The 23,640-nt window shown below is 37.9% G+C and overlaps 1 protein-coding gene and 1 long non-coding RNA gene across 5 annotated transcripts; both read left to right on the top strand.

The window, feature by feature from the left end:
• The first annotated feature begins 5,334 nt into the window (after positions 1-5,334).
• LOC106662970 lies at positions 5,335-13,890 on the top strand. Its single transcript, XR_001339981.2, has 3 exons — positions 5,335-7,657; positions 9,453-9,554; positions 12,201-13,890. It is a non-coding gene; the product is annotated as an uncharacterized LOC106662970 (long non-coding RNA).
• Positions 13,891-16,035: 2,145 nt separating this feature from the next.
• Positions 16,036-18,416, top strand: LOC106663242 (cholinesterase 1-like). 4 transcript variants are annotated; one of them, XR_001340005.2, is made up of 8 exons: positions 16,036-16,549; positions 16,603-16,709; positions 16,772-16,900; positions 16,958-17,102; positions 17,158-17,694; positions 17,751-17,859; positions 17,937-18,066; positions 18,121-18,268. XR_001340005.2 is itself a non-coding variant. In XM_014387931.2 (8 exons), the coding sequence occupies exons 1-7, from the start codon at positions 16,483-16,485 to the stop codon at positions 18,024-18,026; spliced, it is 1,191 nt and encodes a 396-aa protein (XP_014243417.1). In that variant the 5' UTR covers positions 16,036-16,482; the 3' UTR covers positions 18,027-18,066; positions 18,121-18,312. The 4 variants fall into 4 exon arrangements, 3 of the variants coding, with proteins under 3 accessions (XP_014243417.1, XP_014243416.1, XP_014243415.1); XM_014387931.2 differs by having other exon boundaries at positions 17,751-17,866; positions 18,121-18,312; XM_014387930.2 differs by having other exon boundaries at positions 16,040-16,549; positions 16,615-16,709; positions 17,751-18,066; positions 18,121-18,416.
• The last annotated feature ends 5,224 nt before the right edge of the window (positions 18,417-23,640 follow it).

The following is a 23,640-nucleotide window of genomic DNA, read 5'->3' as shown; positions in this document are numbered from 1 at the left end:
CACTACTTCGATGAACAGAAGACATATGATTCCAAATCGTAGCAAGAATTCAGTCATTATGGACTTGGCTACATTTGAATGAAATTGAACTTTATGGCTACATCCTTTGATCAACCAAGAAAGATGCATAGCCTCAAGACTACTTCAAACCATCGCAGAAAATGGTTCAAGTATTAATCAAGAACGAAGAAAGAAAAACCAGGTGCGGAATTTTGGACTTTTCACATTTATGACAAGACCTTAATGGTTTTTGGGTCCACAACATTATGATGTCTCATCTTCTGAAACCCACGGATATCCGGCCATCCACACATTGTACGAGCATACATGACTTCAGAGGAGCCCATTCAGCATTTAGATGCAGCGAACAGCAAGACATTGATCATCATTAGTTATTCGAAGGGGGTCAAATGTACGGTGGGGAGAATATTGTAAATACTTTTAAGTTTGAAAACAAACTCGTTTTTTCCAGTCCTTTAAGGGAGAGAAATTTTGTCACATTTCAATTTATTTCAAAGTGACAATGTTGTGATTTAGATTTCATGATTAGGCCTAGAGTAAAAAATAAGAGAGAATCTAGAGAATAGGGGGAGAGAAAGTCGAGTCTAGAAGTGAACAAGACCATTCCGGTAGATGATAGACAAAAGAAGTGTGCGATCCTCAAAAGAATTTAAAGTCCACTGCAGATTGACTGTAAACAGTGAGTACCTACCACCCTTATTCCAAGTGGTCTGGCAAACGTTTTACATGAAATTATTGTTTATTTAAATTTAAAAAGTTTTAATTGTTTGTTTAAAATTTAAAAGGAAATTTATTGATTTTAATTGTTATTTTCTTGTGTAATTAATAAATTGTTTTCAAACTTTAATTAAATTTTATTATAAAAAGGCACCTGATCGGCTGTATTCAGGTTCGATCAAGACCTTTGGGGCTCTGTTTCACATAAAAAGGATTCAGAGTTGGGCCCTTCTTGTTGAATTGAGAATAGACCGTGACACACGGAATATTAGCATCACTACACAACAAACTCCAAAGCAGTTTAATAAAATAGCTAGGCAGCCAGAACAATCAATTATAGGTATAGGGAAGGAAGAGGGGTGCCTTTGTAAGAACTAGAATAGGCCAAACATGAATCACAGTTGGGCATTTTATGTGGCAGGATACTCCCTTTATATGTGACAAGTTTAACGAGATACAATTGAACATTTATTTACCTAACCATAGGGATTCTTTTGGTTTGGTGAATTGTTTGAAAAATCTAATATCATGTGACACTCTGGACCGATATGTCGTAGCCAAAATATACTAGAGAAATAAAAAGAGACCTAAATCTAAGGCCAAAAAATTTATTTAAAATAATATATTAAACACCCCAGACAGTTTGAATCTACAAGCCTAGAATTACCCATCAAAATTCAATTAGAAGTCAAAAAACATTTTGTTATGCAAATAAAAATTAAATATTTTTCAAAACCAATTAAGCCAAAATTTAAAGACCACACTCATATGAAAGTTAACTATTTGTCCTTAAGAGAATCGTTAGGAGGCCTTTTCTATTAGCCAATGTCTCGAGAACACCTGAAGGCCCTCAGTACCTCACCCTTGGTTGTTGGAGCACTAGTCCGTTAATTTAAATTAAAGACATAAATATGGTGTAATCTCATTTCCCTTAAATATAACACAACTGCATCCAACCATACCTTTTAGTTTATTGTTTTAGTTATCTGTATGTATGGAGTATACTGCATCTTCTTCAAGTGGTATCTCTGAAATTTTTATTAAGTTTGCTGGATGGTAGGTTTTATGTAAGGGTAAGGGTATGTCAATATCATACCTAGGCCCTACCTATTGAAATAAACAATGTTATAAATCCCAGGCCCTGAAGATGATCTAAAGATCAAAACATTGGCACAATAAAAAAAGTATTTTTCTAAACCTACATTATAGCAAACTGCATCCCAAGATCTCTAAATAATTTTTAATTAACGGTCACTAAATGCCACACACTTTTCTATTATGTTAATGCTATTAAATACCTACATTTTATTGATTGCCAAAAAGTTCATTGCCATCAAAGGTTAAAACAAAAATTACATAGATTTTTTTAAAATAAGATCTATTCTACTTAGTATTTGTACAATAAATCATAGATTTTTCATTCATTTACCTATTAAATTAATTTTCACTTCCAACTCTTCACCGTTTACTTGGAGTGTTCAAACAGTTTCATTGGTATATTTTATTATTTAATAATTTACTAAATACACTGAACTTAATTGATTTTGTACAATTATTTTCATTAGATTTTACACAGTCCATGTATTTATTTATTTATTTATATTTATTTATATTTATTTATTTATTAAGGGTTTTTTCCATCGTAAATATCAAAATTCCCAGTTATACCCTTAATTAGGCTGCCAATCTCGTTAAAAAGGCGCCCCTTTTATTTCTATTGTCGGCAAGTAATTGTTTTATTTTATCTTCTGCAATTGTTTTAGTCTGGTCAAGTAAGTAAAATTGGGTATTGTTTCACCTTTGATTGAATTATTTCGTTTGATAGAATCATAGAATCGGCGACATTGACTGTTTAATATTTAAAATTCTTCAGATAAGTTTTGTAGGACAAAATAATGAATTAATGTGTGTGTTGTTAGTTCTAGCTTTGCTTTTACCAAGTTAATCGGTAATTATCTTGGGCTATTGGTTATACTTCTTATGTCGGTGTCTGAGGATGTAGCACCTCTGCCGAAGAATGCGACCGAATAAAACAGTTCTATGACTGACTGACAGACAATGCACAAACCAAATTGCTGGATTTAAAGGGCTGTGAAATTTTGGCATTGTAGAGAGTAGAAAACAATAGTTAAAAATGTGTAGTATTAGTTGTTTTTTTTGGCCTTATGATCTTTGCATATTGACGAATTCTTATATATGTTGTTCAAATTGGGGGTTATCGGGGAAAAAAGGGCCAGAGGCGACGGTGGGAATTGAAACCACGACCGCGGCGTGAGAGTCTCTCATGCTAACCACTCGGCTACCACGGTCCCCCAAGTATTAGTTAAAATAGTAAAATAATAAAATCCAAAATTCAAAATAATAAGAAGGGAAACTAAATTATAAAACACTCACTAAAGTAAACACAAATATATTTTATTAAACTATATAAAAAACCAAAGTAAAGAAAATGGCCAACACCTATTATATCCCATTCATTCAACTCACAACTTTGAATTTTTATCAAATGAAATCTATAATTAACAAAACCCAAAACAAAATTGTTAAAGAAAATTAAATCAGCTAAATTTAGTTGTAGCCTCTCTAAGGTAAAAAAACAAGAAAGCCCTGCAGGGGAACTCTGAACAGTCTTGGAGAGAATATCTCTCCATGAAAAAAGAATACAAAAAAGAGTTGAGGAAAACCAAACGAAAGGCCTGGAGGGAATATTGTCTGAAGACAGAGAATATTAAGGAAAGTGCTCGAATTTTTAAACTTTTGGAAAAGGATTATATTAATCCACTAGGTCTATTGCAGGACGAAAACGGGGTGTACTCCAAAACAAGCGAGGAGACACTGAACCTAATGGCAAGGGCCCACTTCCCAAGTTCAGGCTCCTCCGACACCCAAACCATGGATAATACACCTATGCCGAACTGGAGTAAGGCATATGAAGTGATCTCTTGGGACACATACAAATGGGCGGTATGGTCCTTCAAGAAGTTCAAGGCTGCAGGGATGGATGGAATATTTCCTGCCCTCCTACAACAGGATATGCCTGGACTATCCAGTGCTGTATGGGATCTCTTAAGGAATAGTCTAGCATTGGGGTACATACCAAAATGCTGGAAGGAAACAAGGGTAATTTTCTTACCCAAACCAGGTAAGGTCTCTTATCAATTACCTAAGTCATACAGACCTATAAGTATATCTTCTATTTTCATTAAAATAATAGAGAAAATTTTAGATAAATATATTAGACATGACTGTGGTATCAATACCTTGATACATCCTAATCAACATGCCTATTTACCAGGAAGATCAGTGGAAACTGCTCTGCATTCACTTGTAGGAAGGATTGAGAAATCATTATACAATAATGATTATACTTTAGGATGCTTCTTTGATATCCAAGGAGCGTTTGATAATGCAGATACCTCATGCATTATAGCAGCACTAAATAAATATAACATACACCAACACCTCATAGGATGGGTGAAAACATACCTAGAGGGTCGGATGGTCAATATGTGCTTAGGTAGCAGTACTCTGAGAATCAGGGTCACAGGAGGCTGTCCACAAGGAGGTTGTTTATCCCCTCTACTGTGGTTAATCACAGTAAACAGCTTATTAGAACTTCTGAATAACTCAGGCTTCTATAGCCAACTATTTTCAGACGATGGTACCATAATGATCACAGGTAAGGATCCTCTGACTCTATCACTACTGATGAAGGAGGCGACGGGGTTGCTAACCGGATGGTGTGATGACAAAGGTCTTCCGATAAATCCTGCTAAACTGGAACTGATAATGTTCAGCAGGAGAAGGATCAATAGGCCATTTTAAAAACCCAAAATGTCAGGGTATTGAATTAAAATTAAAGGATTCAATCAAATTCCTTGGGATAACGCTAGATAGGAAACTTGATTGGAAAGGCCACATTAAAAATATACATAGGAAAGGCACTATATCCATGGTGCAGTGTAGGAGAATCGTTGGTAGAACATGGGGTATTAAACCATGGGTGGCCAAATGGAAATACACCGCGATCATACTACCAAGATTTCTATTTGCAGCCCTAGTTTGGTGGAAAGGGCTAGAAAACAAAGGGGCTATTAACAAGCTAAGGTCATTCCAAAGACTAGGTTGTATGATGATGACGGGAGCATTTCCCACTACACCAACCCTAGCTTTGGAAGTGATAACAAACACTACACCTCTACACATTGAGGTCAAGGTTAAAGCATTAACCAGCTGCTATAGATTAATTAGTGAAGGCAGCTGGAACCGTAAGGGAAATAATATAGGACACTCGAAAATCTCTCAACTATTGAGTAAGGTTAACGGTCAATTATATATATATAGACTAAGTATAATATATATATAAGGTAAAAAACAAGCAAGGCTTGAACAAGGCAACAAGAGCAAGGCTTGAAGCACGCCTGTCGATCTGTCCTCCCCTCTCCCTTCACCATTATTGGGTGACCGCCGCCTCTAATGTGGCACCCAAATTTGGAGCACTCATGAGGGTGGCAGTGCATTCCTATAATGACATGGATAACTGTTAAGAAAGGATTTTTGGAAATTCCATCCCTATGTATCTATACATATAAAATAGTTCCATGTCTGTCTGACAGAGAATGCACAGACCAAACCGCTGAATCTAAAGGGAAGAATTTTTGAAAATTCATTTTCTAAGGGGATCGTATAGGCAATTTTTTACCACGTATAGATCGAAGTGAACCGTAGAGAAGAAGAATTTGAGAAATGAGATGTTATATTAGAAAGAATAATATACTAGCAATTTGCACCTTATTAGAAAGGTACATTAAAACCTGCGTAAAAGTCCTGCGTGAACGAAGTCATGGGTAAAAGCTAGTTGGTTATGTATAGACCTTTTACTGTATGTCGGGTGGTTCCTCCATGTTAGGATTTCCATTCTAGTGTCTTTCCTTTCTTTTTGTTTATGGAATCTTGGATTTTGATGTACAACGTTTGGTTCTTTTCTTATGGTTTTCAATGTAATTTTTTATTAGCTGTTTTTCTATTTCCATTTTAAAATGGGTACATGTTGTGATTGAATGTCCCGTGCTGTTGTAAGCTAAAATGGCATATTTTACATTTGTACTTATTGGGTATGATTTAAATTTTTCCTGGTTGTTAAATAGATGTATATATCCTGCAAGTGTACTGCGGAATCTTTCTAGTGTTTCATTAGATTCTGGGTGTTGTGTCGATGTGAAATATAGATTTATTTTGTGGAGATTCAAAATGTCTTTAACTAATTTATTATTGAATTAAAGTCCATTATCTACAATTGGAGTGGGTTATAAAATTTATTGCATCTACGATTTCACTACCTTGACTCGATTTCAATAAATATGCTTGAGCATATTTTGAGAATGAGTCAATTATTGTTAAGAATTTTTTGTTGTATTCATGTGGATGATCTCAAATGGTTTGCGAGGTGTAGGAGTTTTATTAAAGTTTCATTTTAAGGGAGTTCTATCATATTTTGCTCATAGACGACATCGCAAGTGTTGAAGAAGGTTTGTATGGAATTTTTTTTTAAATCCCAAGTCATCATAGACTGTACAAAACTCTCATTGGTCCTATCCTTCAATTTTCTACTTTCATATGGAATCCAAACTTTCTTCCTCATTCTTAATTTTTAGATAAAGTTCAAATAAATGTATTAGAATATTTCATTTTTGATCTCCTCTGAGATCCAAGAGCTGTAATTTTTGTTAAAAGTGAATCTCGCAGTTTAACACGTTGCAAACATAATTCATCTGTTGCTCCGATGTGTGCAGGGGATCAGTGTTCGTTTCTACAGAAAGCATATAATTTGGCGTTGACTCGGGGAGAGAGATTTTTTTTAAATAAACTATCTGAACACCTTTTCAACTTCTTCGTACTGCCGATAACCCCAGATCTTACACGCGTAGGTCAGAATAGCTCGGCATGCTCCGCTGAACATCCTCATCTTCCTGGTGGACCAGGGAACTAAGTCTTGCCTTAAAAGAGCACCCCATATTGAATTTGTTGAGGTTGCTTTTCCTTTCAATTGCTTCCTCATAGACAGTTTTGACAATAATGTAATTCCTAGATATTTATAACTGTTACAGATCTCTATGCCATTATCTTTATAGAACCATTTTTCAGATTAATCCCAACATCCTCTTTCCTCGAATATAACCATCTTCGATTTTGATAGGTTTCAGTTCAAATTCCATAAATCTCAGTAAGCCTCTTGGATCTTGATGTGGTGCTGTAATTGTCACAAATTGATACATCATCCAGAATAATATTTTTATAATGATATCTCCCAACCTCCCTATAAACTCGAGTATCTCATCCAAGTCATCAATGAATAAAGAGAATAGCAACAGACTTAGGGCGTAGCTTATCCAATCGATCGTCTATCTAAGGTACAAGATGCCTATTTTTGATAATTTTTTTGTTCTGTTGTCTATAATCTACACAAATTCACCTAGTTCCATCCTTTTTGAGCAGTAAGACCAAAGGGCATACTAAGAATCAGTCGCTTCAATTATTTCTTGCTTTAGCCACTATGAAATTTGTGACTTGACATATCTTAATTTATTAGCCAGCCTCCGTGGGTGGATTTTTACAACAGGGGATTCTGTAATTTTATTAGTCCTGTACCACTCCTTTAGGTCTCAAACATAAGTTCTAAGTACTGACAATAATTTCATTTACCTGGGGCTGGTAGTATTGAACATACGTGGATTCAACAATAAAATAATTAATTTTGTCAAATCATTTTGAGGGGTCATCGGCGATGAAAACATCTCAAATAAGAGCGCCTTTAGTATGGATTGTATTGGATCAGTGGGAGTAGGCACATTAGCCAAGGACCTAAAAGCCAGCACTGCTAATTGGATGTTGCAGATTGCTCGTCGAAAAATGACTTGGGGTATGTTTAAAATACTCTTTATTTCAAACATATATATTAAATAAAGTTTAAATGGCAATAATTAGGCTAAGTAAAATAGTACCCTCAAAGACATGACATCATAGCTACCCTTCTAGGCTAACCAAACTAGGAACAGGGCAGTGTGGACTATCTCCCATATATACGTACTGAGCACGAGGGTGCTCCGAACGAGTAGTGAGCTACTCTACTCTAGACCCGTCAAGCCTTTGTCTAGGATGTGTCAGGTTGCCCGGCCTGATGGGTGAGCACCCACCACTTTCCAGCCAACTATGTAGGGGTAGGTTTGGAAAAAGTCCAAACTACCAGCATAGAACCTTCAAGACCTTTTATTCAACAAGGCTGAACAATTCCCTGACTAATACAAATTAAAAAAAAACAATTTTCTACTTTTATACAAAATTCCCGACTAATACAAAGTAATTCATGAATGACTCTCGAACCTACTTATAACTAACAATTCACAACTCACACCTTAATTCTATTCTATTCGACTGAGGCGGCCCGACCACGACAGCTCTCTTCGGACCGCCCCTCTACTGTACGCCGGCTTCTTACTGCAGGCTCCTACTAACTTCTAACTTCTAATATAACTTCAAACTCTTAACTTCTAATCTAACTTATTCCTTATCTAACTACCAACTGAACTGACTTCGAACTCTTAATCTGATTCCTGTCCTTTAGGGATTGTATTTTTATCAATCAGTTGGACAGGAGGTGGGGAACCCGTTAAGCTTAAGAAATACTGTTATGCTACCTGGTGTCCAAAGTGCCTTTGTGTTCCCCAGGTCATTGAGCTTTTCCAGGTGAATCCTGGCATTAGCTAATGCTGGGAGTTGAGCAATAAGATCACTTGTCAGCACAACAGTACATATTAACAGGGCGATAGGCCCAGGATCGACCCATGTTTTTCAATTGTAACCACCCAGCTGTTATTTTGCCAGCTTTGTTTAGCTGCGTCTGGGAAAGACAAATGGCTCCCGCGATTCCAGGGCACTTCCGGTTGCCCAATCTTACACAATACGCTTTTCCAACAATTAGCCAAAATATTCATACTTCCAATCATAATATTTACTATACATTTAATTTCTAAAAAAAATCTGTTTAAGATTCCTTTCTGGAATCTTCACAATATAGGGCATCAATTAACAATGTCAAACAGGAATATTGATCCACTGAATCTCAAAGCAGCCTCGCCGGTGGCCACTGTTACCTCATTGAATTGTTTAAAACCGCACGCTTTTACTAATTCCTTAAGTTTCCTCAGTTCCCTCAACCACATTTTCAAGTGTCTCAAATTTGACAACGCAACATTTTTTAATTATTTCAGTTAAATCGAGTTTCACACCAAATCGACGCTTTCTTTCTTCGGCATATTCTGTTTTTTTCTCTCTTCAGCCGCTCGCCTTTCATTTTCTTTTTGCCTCCTATCTTCTCTTTTTGTCAAAAAGGAATTGAACAAACAACATGCAAATCCAACAGCACTAGCAGCCGCGAAAAAATTCATTTCTTTTAATGTGTTTTCTTTAAGAAAACAAAAATGGTTAGTAAATTTCAAAGGGTGTCAGTAGTCCACATACAGTCAATGCAGAGTATTAAAATAGAACAACAATTCCAATTCATATTGTCCTCCAATCTGTAGATCTGGAATCTTCAAATTAGCAAACACAAACGATCTCCTTATTAAGTCAATGACAAAAATAAAGAGAGAAAGTCTCTCAGTCTCAATGTAATCATACAAAGAATTACAATTCTTTTTTCTTTACTGTTCTTCTAGCTGTGGTCGAATCGACATCGCTCCTCAGTTGCTCCTCAATTGAACTTCGTTTGAGTGGTTTAATGAAGGCCTCTTTCCTTGAAAATTGGCAAGCATATTCAGGTAACTGTTTTGTACATGTTATCATGCTATTACCTTTTTCTACTTAGTGCGCGTATGAGACAGTCACTTAATTGGTGCACGACTTTACACGTGTCAACGTGAAAGTTTGTCATGTGTAAGAAACTATGTTATACGGTTGTGTATCAAGTTAGGACAAAATCCACCGAACCGTTTTTGAAATATAAGTAATTATTTCAAAACCGCGTGTTTGAGTTGGACACGTGGCCTTTGACGGTGCCGGTTCTCTTCCGCTTATTTTCCCGCCAAACTTGGCATCTTTGGTGGACATCTTTTGTACTTCATCTTCTTTTTGACATCATTTGCCCCTCCCCTTCCCCTCTCTCTTATTCCGTACCATTCTTCATTTCAGCTGTCAACTTCTTTGGCATCTTTCTTCCCTCCCCTTCCTCTCTCGTAAACTTTGCCATTCTTCATTTCAACTGTCATCCCTATTTGGCTCTTTCTTCCCTCCCCTTCGTCTCACTCGTATACTTCGCCATTCTACATTTCAGCTGTCATCCTGTTCGGCATCTTTCTTCTCTCCCCTCCCCTTCTTACGAATTCTTTGGCTTTCTTCATTTTGACTGTCAACCCTATTTGACATCTTTCTCTCCTCTCCTTCCCTTCTCTTGATTTCTTCACCTCTCTTCTTTTCAATTGTCTCTCACGTCGTTCTTTAAATTATCTCTTTAAATTGACTATTAAATAAGTTCATGTTATATTTTTCACCTGTATTACTGACATGCTGATGATGACGGAAGATATACGGAGTGATTTACCCTCTGATGCCCTGAGCCTTCCGGCGCATCTGATTGCCCTGACAGAGGCCGGTTACGTTAGGGGAAAGATCGCGTTATACATGATAGCCTACCAACAAATCCCCTAAAGTGGCAGCTTGTGTCATTGAATTAGCTGATAAATTGTATACAATCACTCGAAAAATTGCCCAAGAAAATGCCTTCCTATGGTGGCGGATTGAGCAAAGACAACGAGCCTTCATGAGAATACAGAACAGACTGCAGCTTTACCTGAGGTCGCAAATGCAATTACAGCTTTGCAACAAAGCATGGCCGAACTACGCAGCTGCAACGGGCAACAAGTTCAACCTACCAGGGCTCCATAAGTTAACACTACCAGGCCCGCTTGCCTGGAATGCTGTAGTCAAAAATAAATCGAGCAAGAAAAATTTGCCTTCGGTTAAAACTACTTCAAGCCAGCAGACCACCATAAAAAATAGAACAATGGAAAATGGAAATCTCATTATCCGCGTAGTTTCCCAAAATCTGAGCTGATAAGATTGAGCTCGCCTGTTTTCTTACGCGCCTAAACATTTCGTCGAAATATTAGGATCTATTTTTGTTTAGGTTGTATAAATTTTCCAAAAATGACATTATGGCCCAAGGATCATTTGTTTTGAGGTGCGGTATATTTTTTATTGCATCGTCTAAATATGTAGGGAATTTTTTGGGGGTAGGGACTCATACATCGTAGTTGCATTTTCGTGAGTCAATTCAAAGTTTGACCTCGCCGCGGAAGGTGTCGTTTCTGAGTGCGTAAAATCATTCATGGTCGCGTTTTCTTTAGGGGCTTCTTTTATTTGTGCCAACAAAGCATTAAGTTTTTGGATAAGCTCCTCTACTTGGCTTTGTAGAACACTATTTGCCATATTTAGCTTACAAACCTGTTCTTTTGACTGAGGTAAATGTTAATTCTTTTATCTTATGTTAATTTTAGAATTTTCTCCTGATGTCTTACATCATTCACATTACCACATCGCTCTCCTATCCAGACTCAGTTTAATAAAATTTTCATGAAATTTTAAATTGTCACAAATAAAATGATAAATATTTTTACAGATTGAACATATTGTCGCCAGGTCTGGGGCAGCCGAATTTTTACAGGGAAAACAACTTTCTATACTCAAGCTAGACTTTATTTTCTCTGAGCTTTCTGACGACATGATCGGGATGAAAAATAAAATTAAAATTGATTACTTCGAGGGAGAAAAAAAAAAATATATATATATATATTAATTGATGAATATTCCAAGTCTAAAGCGGCCCAAGACGGTCAATAATATTGTACAATATAGATTGCACAATAATTTGACGGTTGCCCCTTAACGTTCAATAATATTGTACAAAATTTTGTTTGTGCAATAAACTTGAATAGTTTGAAGGCGATATTGAAGTTTGTGCAATATTTTCCACTTGTTGATACCTCACAAACTGACTGAATTGCGCAATAATGCCAACAGACGGTGCAATATTTTCCAGGTTATACAATATATTTTCATCTTCGTCACTCATGCAATGTATTGCACAAACTTTCAATATCGTCTACACACGATCAATTAATTTGCACAACCCAAAATATTGTGCAATAATATTGATGGGCCGCTTAACGCGTGTATTTGTAGGGTTCAAAGTCCGCGAAGATAAATCGTAACGAATGAGTTGTTATAACCGGCGACTTTTCTAGTCTACAGCTTTTCCCGAAATTTAAAATTCATGCAAAATAAAGGAAATATTATTTTGAACAACTTTTAGTAACATAAAATAATTTGTTATAAACATATAAAACTTAAAATACGACTTATTAGGAATAATGGATAAAACTAAAAAAATATATATATATTTCTTTCAGGAAAAATGGATGGATCTAGGATCGCTCTGCTACCAGATTTCCACGACCTCCTCGACTCTTTGTTGATGAGATGGTGGAAAAAGAGGTGCGGTGCACTAAAAAAGGAGATTACGGGAATAAGGTTAAATTATTAAAAATAAAGGTACTTCTGTATTGTTAAGAAAAAAACAAATAAAGGGGGAGAAAAGTTTTATCCAAATGATGCCTTTTTGGGTTATTTTAATTACACTGCACTTAATTTGGGGGTCCCCTCTGCAGCAGGTCTGTCCACAACGTGTCCTTAGCGCACCTGGCGCATAACGCTGGCGGAGTCTCTTTCCCCGCTGGAAAAGGGTGGCCACGCCCCCGCTTCCACGGTTCACGTGTCGCGAGATCTTCTGAGTCGTGACAAGGATATAAAGCTACCCAAAAAAACCACTGCCGAACCAGCTAAACAACAACAGGAAGAAAGCGGTGAGACAGAAAAAGTAACTCACCGCGAGGACCAGTGGAAAATTGTATCAAAGAAGAAACATACAAAGGAAAGCACAGAAAACAAAGCAAGATATGATAAAAAGATCGCTGAAGATGTTAGAAAATCAGTACAGAAGCAGGATAAGGTCCTCATAGACTTAGCAGAGGGAATGTTCCCCTCTGAATTTCTTACGAACGTCAAAGAGGTCAACAATCCAAGACGCACAAAAATTAAAATAGATGGCATACGCACCACCTCCAAAGGTGGAATTGCAATTCGGGTCAACGGAGACGCTGATAGAGATGCCATCTTGAACGATCCGGCCTTCCAAGGAATTGGTGTTAAACCAAGTCCCCGGAGGAAGAGGAATCCTCGTGTCATCCTTTTAAGGGTTCCAAAAGAAAGGGATTCCAGTTAATGCTGAATATATCAAGGTTTACAGATGGCTTCAAAACCAAGTATGAGCCAGAAGCCTGGCATTTATGGTAATAAACCAGGGAATAGAATTCACACAAGCCTTGGATAACATGCCACCATATTTCAAACGGAAAATGTGGCTATTGAACATATTGTGCCAGGGAGATTGAAAGGTAAAATACCTATTGCGTGCCCCATCGTATCGAGAAAATCTGCGGGATTTTGCGGATACCTTATTGTTAATTGCAAATATATTTGAAGATGTGAGTCAACAGGACTTGGTCGAAATAATTAAACAACGTGTCCAGCCCAGATTCTTGGCACTGTTGCACGACGATCTACAGGAGAATTGAAGAAATATTCGCTAGTCGGAACGGATCAGGAAAAAACGGCAGGGAAAATATTAAATTGGGCGATAAAAAAAAACATCATTTGAGAGCTAAAGAGAAGCAAGAAATTTATTATTCGTCGGAAACAGAATCGTCGCTTAGCTCGGTACGAGTCGCCTCTTCTAAATGATTTATATAAAATATATAAATAGAAAACACTTCAAAGCTAACAGAGAATATTCCCACGTCGCACCGGCAAGGATTAAGGATATTTCTAAAACAAAAACAGATAACGTGGGTATGGATACACAGATTAATAGTCTGATAAGAACCGAACATGAATTATTTTGTCCAGATAGAATAGTAGCTGATTGGGTCGTATACTCCGGCAACCAACTCAGCTCAACATAAACCCATTTTCATAACAAAAAATGGAGTTTCAAAATCAGAAAGAAAAACTCACAAGTATCATGAAAGGATTAGGTACAATCAAGGATATTTCCGGCTCGCGAAGGCTATAGCGTAAATTAGATCGTGTCAGCATCTGTATAGATCGCGAACTGACGTGAAAAATCTGTAGTCTTTAGTTATAAATGACTTCTTCTTACTACATTCGTCCATCTTCGATGAATTCACTACTTGATTGTACCTAATCCTTTCATGATACTTGTGAGATTTCTTTATTATCTCGCCCAGTAATGTGCCTTCCTGTTGTGCTTGGCAGAAGTTTTGAAAGATTTCTGGGACTTCCGTCAAAACGACGTTTATTTCCTTCGGCTTTTCTTCACTTTCTTCCGAGAAATTACGAGATAAATAGACTGCAACGGTGTTGCATTTTCCGTTTATATGATGAGGAGTGAAATCAAATGCTAAAATTTTCAAAAGCCATTTGGCCAACGTTCTTTTGGCGTTTTGCATCTTAAAAAGAATGCTTAAAGCCTTGCGGTCGGTGTAAAGATCGAAGCGGTTGTGTTCGATGTAAACTCGAAAAATTTTCCAACGCGAAAATGTGCCCAGCCAATTCCATTTCGTATGCACTATAATTCCTTTGTTCACTATCCGTATATTTTCGGAAAATTTTTCGAGTTTACATCGAACACAACCGCTTCGATCTTTACACCGACCGCAAACAAGGCTTTAAGCATTCTTTTTAAGATGCAAAACGCCAAAAGAAGGTTGGCCACATGGCTTTTGAAAATTGTAGCATTTGATTTCACTCTTCATCATATAAACGGAAAATGCAACACCGTTGCAGTCTATTTATCTCGGAATTTCTCGGAAGAAAGTGAAGAAAGCCCGAAGGAAATAAACGTCGTATTGACGGAAGTCCCTGAAATCTTTCAAAATTTCTGCCAAGCACAACAGGAAGGCACATTACTGGGCGAGATAATAAAGAAATCTCACAAGTATCATGGAAGGATTAGGTATAACCAAGTAGTGAATTCATCGAAGATGGACGAATGTAGTAAGAAGAAGTCATTTATAACTAAAGACTACAGATTTTTCACGTCAGTTCCCGATTTCTACCGATGCTGACACGATCGAATTTGAGCTATAGCGTTCGCAAGCCGGAAATATACGAGTAGTGAACAAAGGAATTATAGTGCATACGAAATGGAATTGGCTGGGCACATATACAATGTAGAGAGTTTAGATCGAGGAAAATGGCAAGAACTTTGACAAACGAAGATGTTTTAAATAACCTTCTGATCAGCTCCGATCCCAGGATTTCCACCCTCAGACCAAACTGTTCATTGAAAAATCCCAGATGTTGCTTAACGTTAAGATCATTTGCCCGAAGATGACCTTGAAGATGAAGATGACACTTTTATGGATTGTGCTGAAGTACCTGAATCGCTATCGCTAGGAATGACCAGCGCTGATAATATGATGGAGTTAAATTAATTCAACACCATTTTAATTTTCTTTTGTATATTTTTTGGTTTATTTTGTATATTCTTTGCTTATTTTGATCGATTTTTTTTTATTCGGTCAATTTATTACTCTTCAATGTTTTGTAAATAATAAAATTTTAAATCGTTGTTCTTATTTGCCTAGTTGTTTTCGCACCGCTCCAATCACCAAAATGACCTCACTAATCGATTCTACAATAAAAAACAAAGAGAATACGTTCCACTATGAAATATTTATGGAGGAATGTCAGGGTAAAAATGCCATGTCGAGAAAATCGCACTATTCGTTCCACTGTGGAACAGTGCGACCAGTTTGTCACCCTTTCTCCCCTGGATGTTGATCTCCGGGTGTGGAAGCAGAAAGGGGTACAAATAAAATGAAATGAAAGAAAGCCAAAAATAAACCTAAAACAAATAAATATATGCCTTACACTACAATAAATAATGCCCTACACCAATATTATTTCAACAAAAATTTCTCTCGCCTGATTTTCTCTCTTTCTCACTTTTAAAGATTCAACTTTTACGACGGCCTGAGCGCTCAGGGCACCTGCCTTCGCTCGCTCAATCCTTCAGAGACCCTTTCAGTTGGAGTGGGGCTTCCCCGCCCTTACGGGGACGCTTTGGTCCGTGGCAGCCCTATCGGCGAAAGTCCAGAGTCGTTTGGGACTGAATCAGAGGCCTGTCAGACATTGGGAAAATAACAAAAAATTACCCTTGTCTGGGTACCAGGGCACAACAGATAGGCACCAAAGAGGCCGTTAACTTAGCTAAAGTTTGATGAGGACATCTTGACCTTAAACCCTTTTGTGGTACACCAAACTGCCAAAAACGCGGATCCATTTCCGTTCTCTACTAATATGGAAAAACATAAGGGCATTAAAAAATAACGTTTCAGGTGATTGAAAGTATGTATTAACTTGAAGGAATGTTGTGAGAGAGAAGGCAGATGGAATAATATTGAGTATTCTATTGAGTGGATATTAATATTAGAGGATTCAGCAAAAACAGAAACAAAATATCTTAAATTTTGCGATCGATTATCTTCGGTTAATTGATTCCTGTTTGGTTCTGCCTCGAATAATTTAATTCCTTACTCCACCCGACACCGAGCCGTGTTTGTTCAAATTTCAACGTTCAATGGTTGTGTGAGGTACAGCTTCATAGGGATGTATGTTCCACCTACGTCTCCATTGGCAAGGATCTGGGCGACATGGGGCTATCTCCAGTCCATCGGTGAGCACTTGGAGTAAAAGGACATTTCACGTCTATCTCTTGTTGATCAATAGGCGACTTTAAAGGGAGTCGGGAGTTGACAGCCAGAGGTGACAACTATTATCTGGCCTTCGAAGGGATCAGGTACGCTAAGCCGCCGATCGGGTACAACAGTTTCAGGGTAAAACAGCGAACAATTTAAAGGAGTATGGTTTGTGTTCATATTTTTTAAATTTGACAAAGGACCCGATCAGTTTCAACTATCAAGGCAACACGGAGCGTAAGGTGCACTGTATGGACATAGACTCAAACGGTAAAGTATTCGGAGAAGAAGACTGCCTCTGCATCAACGTCTACACCCCTTTGCCTTACGTCAGTACCTGATTTTTTTCCATTTAAATTGTGTATTTTAAGTTTTCTGGTCCACAGGTAAATAAAAGCTTGCCTGTGTTGATCTGGATCGACGGGCGCAGATTTCATTACGAAAGTGTCAGAGACAGCGTGTGCCAGCCTGCCCGGCTCGTGGAAAAATGGATGGTGGTCGTGACGGTGAACTACCGGCTAGGACCGCTCGGTAATTCGACTCTAATTAAGTTACAGCACAAGTTACAAGTTTTCTACTTCCTTAGGCTTTCTGAGCTCGGAGGGTAAGAGCAATCCGGGAAACTACGGACTCAAAGACCAGCAGATGGCCATCGAATGGGTCTTCAAGAATATACACAAGTTCGGAGGTGATCCGAAGAAGATTACATTGGGAGGAGAAGGTGGTGGAGCCGCGCACGTCCTCTTCCATTTAAACGGTGCTCTGTCGGGCAGGATCAGCAAGGGAATAGCTCTCAGTGGGTCTAGGTTCGCACCCTGGGCCATATCTAAAATAGGATGGGTGAAGCGAAATACGAGAACGATCATGGTCTCGTTCTGGAGTCTAAACCACCTGGATCGTTTTAGGACGATGACAAGCTCGGAGATAGTCGCCAAAGCGAACAAACTAAACAACCATTGGCTGGTCTATCGCGCCATCTGGTTGGAGAAGATCTTGTATCCTTTCATACCGGTCGTGGACGGTGCGGTTATCAAGGACGACCCTTGGAAAAAGGTGGGAACGCAGGGAAACTTTTCCCTCCTTCTCGGTATTAAGGACAAAGAAGAGTCTTTCATCGATTCATGTAAGTCAGCAAGTACACACATGAAACACTCATAAACTGAAATTTCAAAAACACAGTCCTCAAGAAAGAGAAAAAAATTGGGTCACTAGTGTCGTCGATCTTTTGGGACGACTTCAACTACGAGTTGATCGTAGGGAAGGCGAACAATCTTATATCGGACGACAGGTACAAGGTGGCAGAATTCTACAAAAGCAATAACGACTTAAAGAGCATCATCAAAGACGGTTGGTTTATCTTTCCAGCCATGGCAGAGGCCAAATTCCATAGAGGTCCTTTTGAGGCGTTCATGTACCAGGACCTACGAGGTACTCCCTCTCAGAACGAAACGATGAAAAACCTGTCAGACCTGATAGCCAGATTCGTCTACGGGAAGTGAGTAGGCCATCAGTACCGTTTCACCACAATTTTCACTAATGTAATTTTCAGCCCGTCCGAGCTTAAATCGTACTCGGAGGACAAGCGTTTATTCAAAATCACAGCCGCTCTCCACAACCCAAGACTCTTCAAGGAAATGGACGAACCAATGTCGAAGAGGATGCAGACGTGGAAGTCGTTAAATATGTTACCGCCGCACGATTCCACTTCCATCGCCTCCACAGGCCAGGAGGGCAACCAGTCAACCTCTAATGCCTCCCGTGAGATGTCGCAACCACACCTCCCCTGTTTTTCCTTCCCAGAACATCTATAAATAAATAAATTTTCCTTGATTTTTCTGAACCAGATATATTTCTATTCATTATCACCTTCAGTAAAAAAAGTAAAATTTACCGTTTCTAAATAAATTCTATATGTTTCTAGACAATAGTTCATGGCGCTCAAAAACAGAACAATTTGTTTGGGGGTTTGGGGTATAGGTAGGTGTACGACAGCATGCGGACTTCGTCAATTGACAATTGTAGAATACATCCCCCATAAAGTTATCTTCCCCTTTGCTATCTCCATATTTACTGTTAAATTGACATCCAATAATCTATCAAAAAAACCTGTAGGTGTTTGAAGTGAGTCTCGCCGTCGTCAGAGTACCCCACCGAATCTTTGACTAGACAAACACATTTTAATACTTTAAAAAACTGTCTGCCTCAGAATCGTTAATATTTTTCCACCTAGGTTCAAAAGTAAGTTTTGTTGTTGACTACGCCAACTGACCCGGGCCAACCCCAAAGGGCATTACCCCATACGCCCGCTTCTCATTCGAGTGTACACTTAATTTCGGCAGCGTTAGGAGAATGTGGATAAAAACCTAACATGGCCACAAAGGCCCCTGGAAAACTCCATCCTCCCCACTTCCCCCATGTGGAGCACCCTCCGGTTAAACCCCCAGCCAGGCAACCCAGCACCCTCGGAACTACCCAAGCTCCTGACCTCTTAATTAATCTATTGGTAAATAAATAATTAATAAATAATCTGTACAAATGTACCAATATTAACAAACAACAATATAAATAGTCAATAAATAAATAAATCAGTATTTACAGTGGTAATATATAACCAATTGGTAAATAAATAAATAATAAATTACTAATGTAAATATATAAATACTACTAAATAAGTAACAATGTCAACTATTAATAAATTAATAATTAGACAAATTTTGCGTTAATTAATTGATTAATTAAGCCTTCAGTTTATTTTTATTTAAAAATTCAAACAATGTTTTAATTACCATTTCATTTTCAGAAACCATAAGGTTATTAAAACTGAAGGGCCTCTCTACCTCTTTGTAACTAAAGATTCGTTCAAACGTACCAATAGCATTCCTTGCGTCTTCATACTCCAGACAATCAAACAAAATATGTTGCATTGTCTCGGATTCATGGCATGTTTCACAATTTGGAGAGGGTCTTATACGAATTCTGTTCAGATAGGCCCCACACATACAGTGATTCGACTAATTCTGATAATCGAAGGAAAAAACGCCTTGCTTCCCCTCATTGCGAAAATCCATGAAATTCTGAAGGGTACCAAAAATTTCAGCATTGACGGAGTTGGTTCAGACCAAGAGTTATCGCAAACGATCAAGGTAAAGCAGTAGGGTGTCTACTTAACGAGTCGCAATGTCTCATTTTGTCACCAGAACGATGTTTAATAGTATAAGTAAATTCATCTAAAATCATTGCCCAACGGGCAACTTTTGGGATAAGTCCTTTTTCCTTAGGGTTTGCTGAAAAGCAGCACAGTCAGTCACAATTCTGAATGGAATACCAACTAAATATACTCGAAACTTCTTAACAGCTTCTATCACGGTTAAGGCCTCAAGTTCATAACTCGAATATTTCTTCTGGGTTCCATCTGTCTTTTTACTCATGAAGTAAACAGCATGAAAACTTCCTCTCTTCTCGTCCTTTTGTAAAAGAATCGCTCCATAACTATCCTTACTTGCGTCCGTATGAAATTCGGTTTCAACCAGTGGGTCATAAAGAACCAAAACTGGTGCATCGCACAGTTTCTGTCTTTAAGAGGTTGAAAGTTACTAGTTGATCCGAAGTCAACGTCACTGGTCCTTTAAGGTTGCCCTTTAAAGGTTCCGTCAAGGGTAAAGCAATTTTTCCATAATCCTTCATAAATTTTCTAAAAGGACCAAAAATGACTTCAAAGTTCGGTAAGTTTTCGGTTCGGGGAAATTTTCTACGGCTTTGGTTTTATATTCAGATGGTCGAACAGTGTTGTTTTCTACTAAAAGTCCTAAATATTCAATAGACGTTTTAAAAAATTGGCAATTCTTCCAATTATCGTCTAAACCATATTCAGAACAACGACTAACTTTCTAAATTGTTCACCGCTTTAGTTTCATCTTTCCCAGGAATGATAATATCATCAAAATACATCATCGTAACATTTTTGTAAATCAAGTCTTGAAAAACGTTAGCCACATACCTCACAAAAACAGCAGGAGAATTACACAATCCAAACTGGGCTCGTAAAAATTGATAATGTCCAGCTGGGGTAACGAAAGGTGTGTATTTGCGGCTTTTTTCGTCTACTGGTACATGAAAAATTCCGTTTTTCAGATCAATCAAGCTAAAAATGGTAGCTCCCCGTAACTGGTCTAACTGATCGTCGATAAGGGGCATAGGGTGTCGGTCTTTAAGTATCTTTATGTTGAGATGTCGGAAATCGACGCAAATTCTTCTTGATCCATCCTTTTTCGGTACCAGCTCGAGTGGGCTTGCAAATTCCGAATGACTAGGTTCTATAATATTGTTTTCTAACCCGTCAGCGATTTGAGCATTAACATCCATTAACTGCTCTTGAAAGTCGTCGAGGATGTGAAAAAACAGGATTCTCATCGAATAAAATTATTCTCATTTTAACAACACCATCTTTGATTTTATCCGGCTTGCAACTATCCTTTAGTTCTTCGACAAATGATTTCCATTTGGGTATAGCAACGTCTAGTTCTTGAATTTGCGTATTAATTGAAAATACTTGGGGAATTTTTTCTTCTGGCACAAAGTTAATCTTATTTTTCACAATAATCTCCCCATTTTTCAAAAATTCTCGCCCAAGCAAAATCGAGACATTCAATACAGAATCATCGACTACGGAAAATCTGACGTCAGAAAATTTACGAAATATTTCACCACGTTTCAACCGAAAATCCGCCAAGTCCCTGGATATCAGTAGAAGGGAACAATAGCTTCCCGAGAGTAGCATATGCGGATTGTCTCATAATATTTACTTCCGAACCAGTGTCAATTAATAAAATAAAACAGCAATGTTGGCAGTGATGAGGCAACATTAGTCAACCATTGATGTTACGATTTTGGAGGGGAAAATACTTCCGGCAGCAGACGACGTATCCGACGGTGTGCAAGCATGATGCGCAGAATCGTCCTGAATGGCGCGAACTATTTTGGGTTTTTCAATCCTGTTTTCGTTTATCGCCGAAAGTCTTAAAAAAACACTTTTTCTCTGATGTCGGATGTTCCGCCGACCTAAAGGCCACCGTTAGATGTCCAAAATTTCCGCACTGAAAGCACTTGGGTCCTCTTTCGCGGAATGTGCAGTCTTTCTATTTATGATCTTTTCCGCCACGATTGTAGCTCGAAACGTTCGGTAGCCCATTTACCGGGTGTCTTATTAAATTCGCCTGAAATATTTCCACCTGCTCCCATGCTCTTTTTCTGCCAATTAGCCTTCCGATTATTCAAATTCTGCTTCAACTTGTCATACATGTACAGTTTTTTCTTAAATTCTGCTAAATCTAAATCTCCGTATAAAATAATTTTATTTCGCTCATGGTTACTGATGCCAGCTATACAATACTCAATCAGCGATGTTTCGTCGATATCTCCTTGCTGAAAAATTTCTTTTAGTCGAAAATAAAAAGCTTTAACCTTCTCGTTCGGCTTTTGCTTCGTATTCGAAAGAATTCGGTAGATCTCCGCAGTTGAAATTTTCGGCTCACACTCAGTCTTGTTTTGAGTGTTTTCCAACTATTAAATCCTGCCTCGCTTCTGATAAACGATAAAGCTGTCCCCTAATGATCTTTTGGCGTATATGAGCGTTTCCAGATCCGTCCACTTCATAAGAATCGCAGTTTCTTCAATTTGTTTGATCCATTTTACAACAGTAAACGCATCATCGCCGGAAAATGAAACTGTTAAATCCTGTAAATCTCTAATCGAAAAGCATAGGGATTTCTTATCCACATCGTCATCCATCGCCATCGCACGTGCTCCAAAATCGACAAATCCGGGAGAATTTTGTCTTTATTTTGTAGGCATATTTACTTTTCGTCGTCTTGTCTTGTATTATTATACCGTCTCTTCTTTTCTTTATATGCGTCACTTTTGTTTACTCGAAACGAAAGTTCAAATTTTCAAATCCGAGAACCGACACAAATCGAGAACAAAAACAAAAACCAACTAACCTCCTCCTAGCAAGCGAGCGGACCCCAATTTTGTAGGAAAATGGGGTAAGTTAGTGGCTATTGAAATTTACTCGAAATGACTTATTAATTTTATTGATTACAAGCAACAAAAATAAAACTTAATCACACAATTTGAACAAAATAAAATGATTTCGGCACAGCGCACACGATAAACGTCTATCCTTTTTAACGGCCAAATCTCAACTCGTTCTACCCGCCTGCGGAGTATAACTCAGAATTTTTTTTTACTTCTTTGTCATTTTTTTCGGTTCCAAACTAACGTAAAATGGCAGGAAGTTAGAAAATCTACCGACCCCACAACGAAATAAACAGGAATAAGTGAGAATTTTTTTTTTACTAGTTTCCCATCTACTTTCTTTGAAAACTGAAGTAAAAACGTTGGAATTAAGAAATCCGACCGAGCTATCTACGAGATATAAGACGAAAAGCGGACAATAAATGAGGAAATTGTTTTGACTAGTTTCCATCTAGTTTGCTTGAAAACGGAAGTAAAAACGTTGGAAGTAAGAAATCCGACCAAGCTATCTACGAGATATAAGAGGAAAAGCGGAGGATAACTCAGGATTTTTCTTTTGACTAGTTTCCCATCTAGTTTCTTTGAAAACTGAAGTAAAAACGTTGCACGTAAGAAATCCGACCGAGCTATCTACGAGATACAAGAGGAAAAGCGGACAATAAATAAGAAAATTGTTTTGACTAGTTTCCATCTAGTTTGCTTGAAAACTGAAGTAAAAACATTGGAAATAAGAAATCCGACCAATCTATTTATGAGATATAAGAGGAAAAGCGGAGGATAACTCAGGATTTTTCTTTTGACTAGTTTCCCATCTAGTTTCTTTGAAAACTGAAGTAAAAACGTTGCACGTAAGAAATCCGACCGAGCTATCTGCGAGATATAAGAGGAAAACATGCATATTTGTACGTTGGTAACAGCTTTAAAGGTTATGGTACCATAGCCCACTTTATTGGTGGTAAATTCGTTTTAATGCAAGACACGTTATATTGACATCAGATTTTAATGTCAATTATCATATGTTGCAGAAAGTTCTTCC

Source organism: Cimex lectularius, unplaced genomic scaffold, assembly GCF_000648675.2.
Source record: "Cimex lectularius strain Harlan isolate CLEC.00 unplaced genomic scaffold, Clec_2.1 scaffold14, whole genome shotgun sequence".
Classification (NCBI taxonomy): Eukaryota; Metazoa; Arthropoda; class Insecta; order Hemiptera; family Cimicidae; genus Cimex; species Cimex lectularius.
Note: the sequence above shows the minus strand (reverse complement) of the source record. Positions and strands in the feature narration are given on the sequence as shown.

Coding starts and splice junctions, on each gene's coding strand:
- LOC106663242 (XM_014387929.2), top strand. CDS start 16,483: ATGTATGTTCCACCTACGTCTCCATTGGCAAGGATCTGGGCGACATGG. Junction 17,103..17,157: donor CTACCGGCTAGGACCGCTCG/GTAATTCGACTC, acceptor CTACTTCCTTAG/GCTTTCTGAGCTCGGAGGGT. Junction 17,695..17,750: donor AGAGTCTTTCATCGATTCAT/GTAAGTCAGCAA, acceptor TCAAAAACACAG/TCCTCAAGAAAGAGAAAAAA.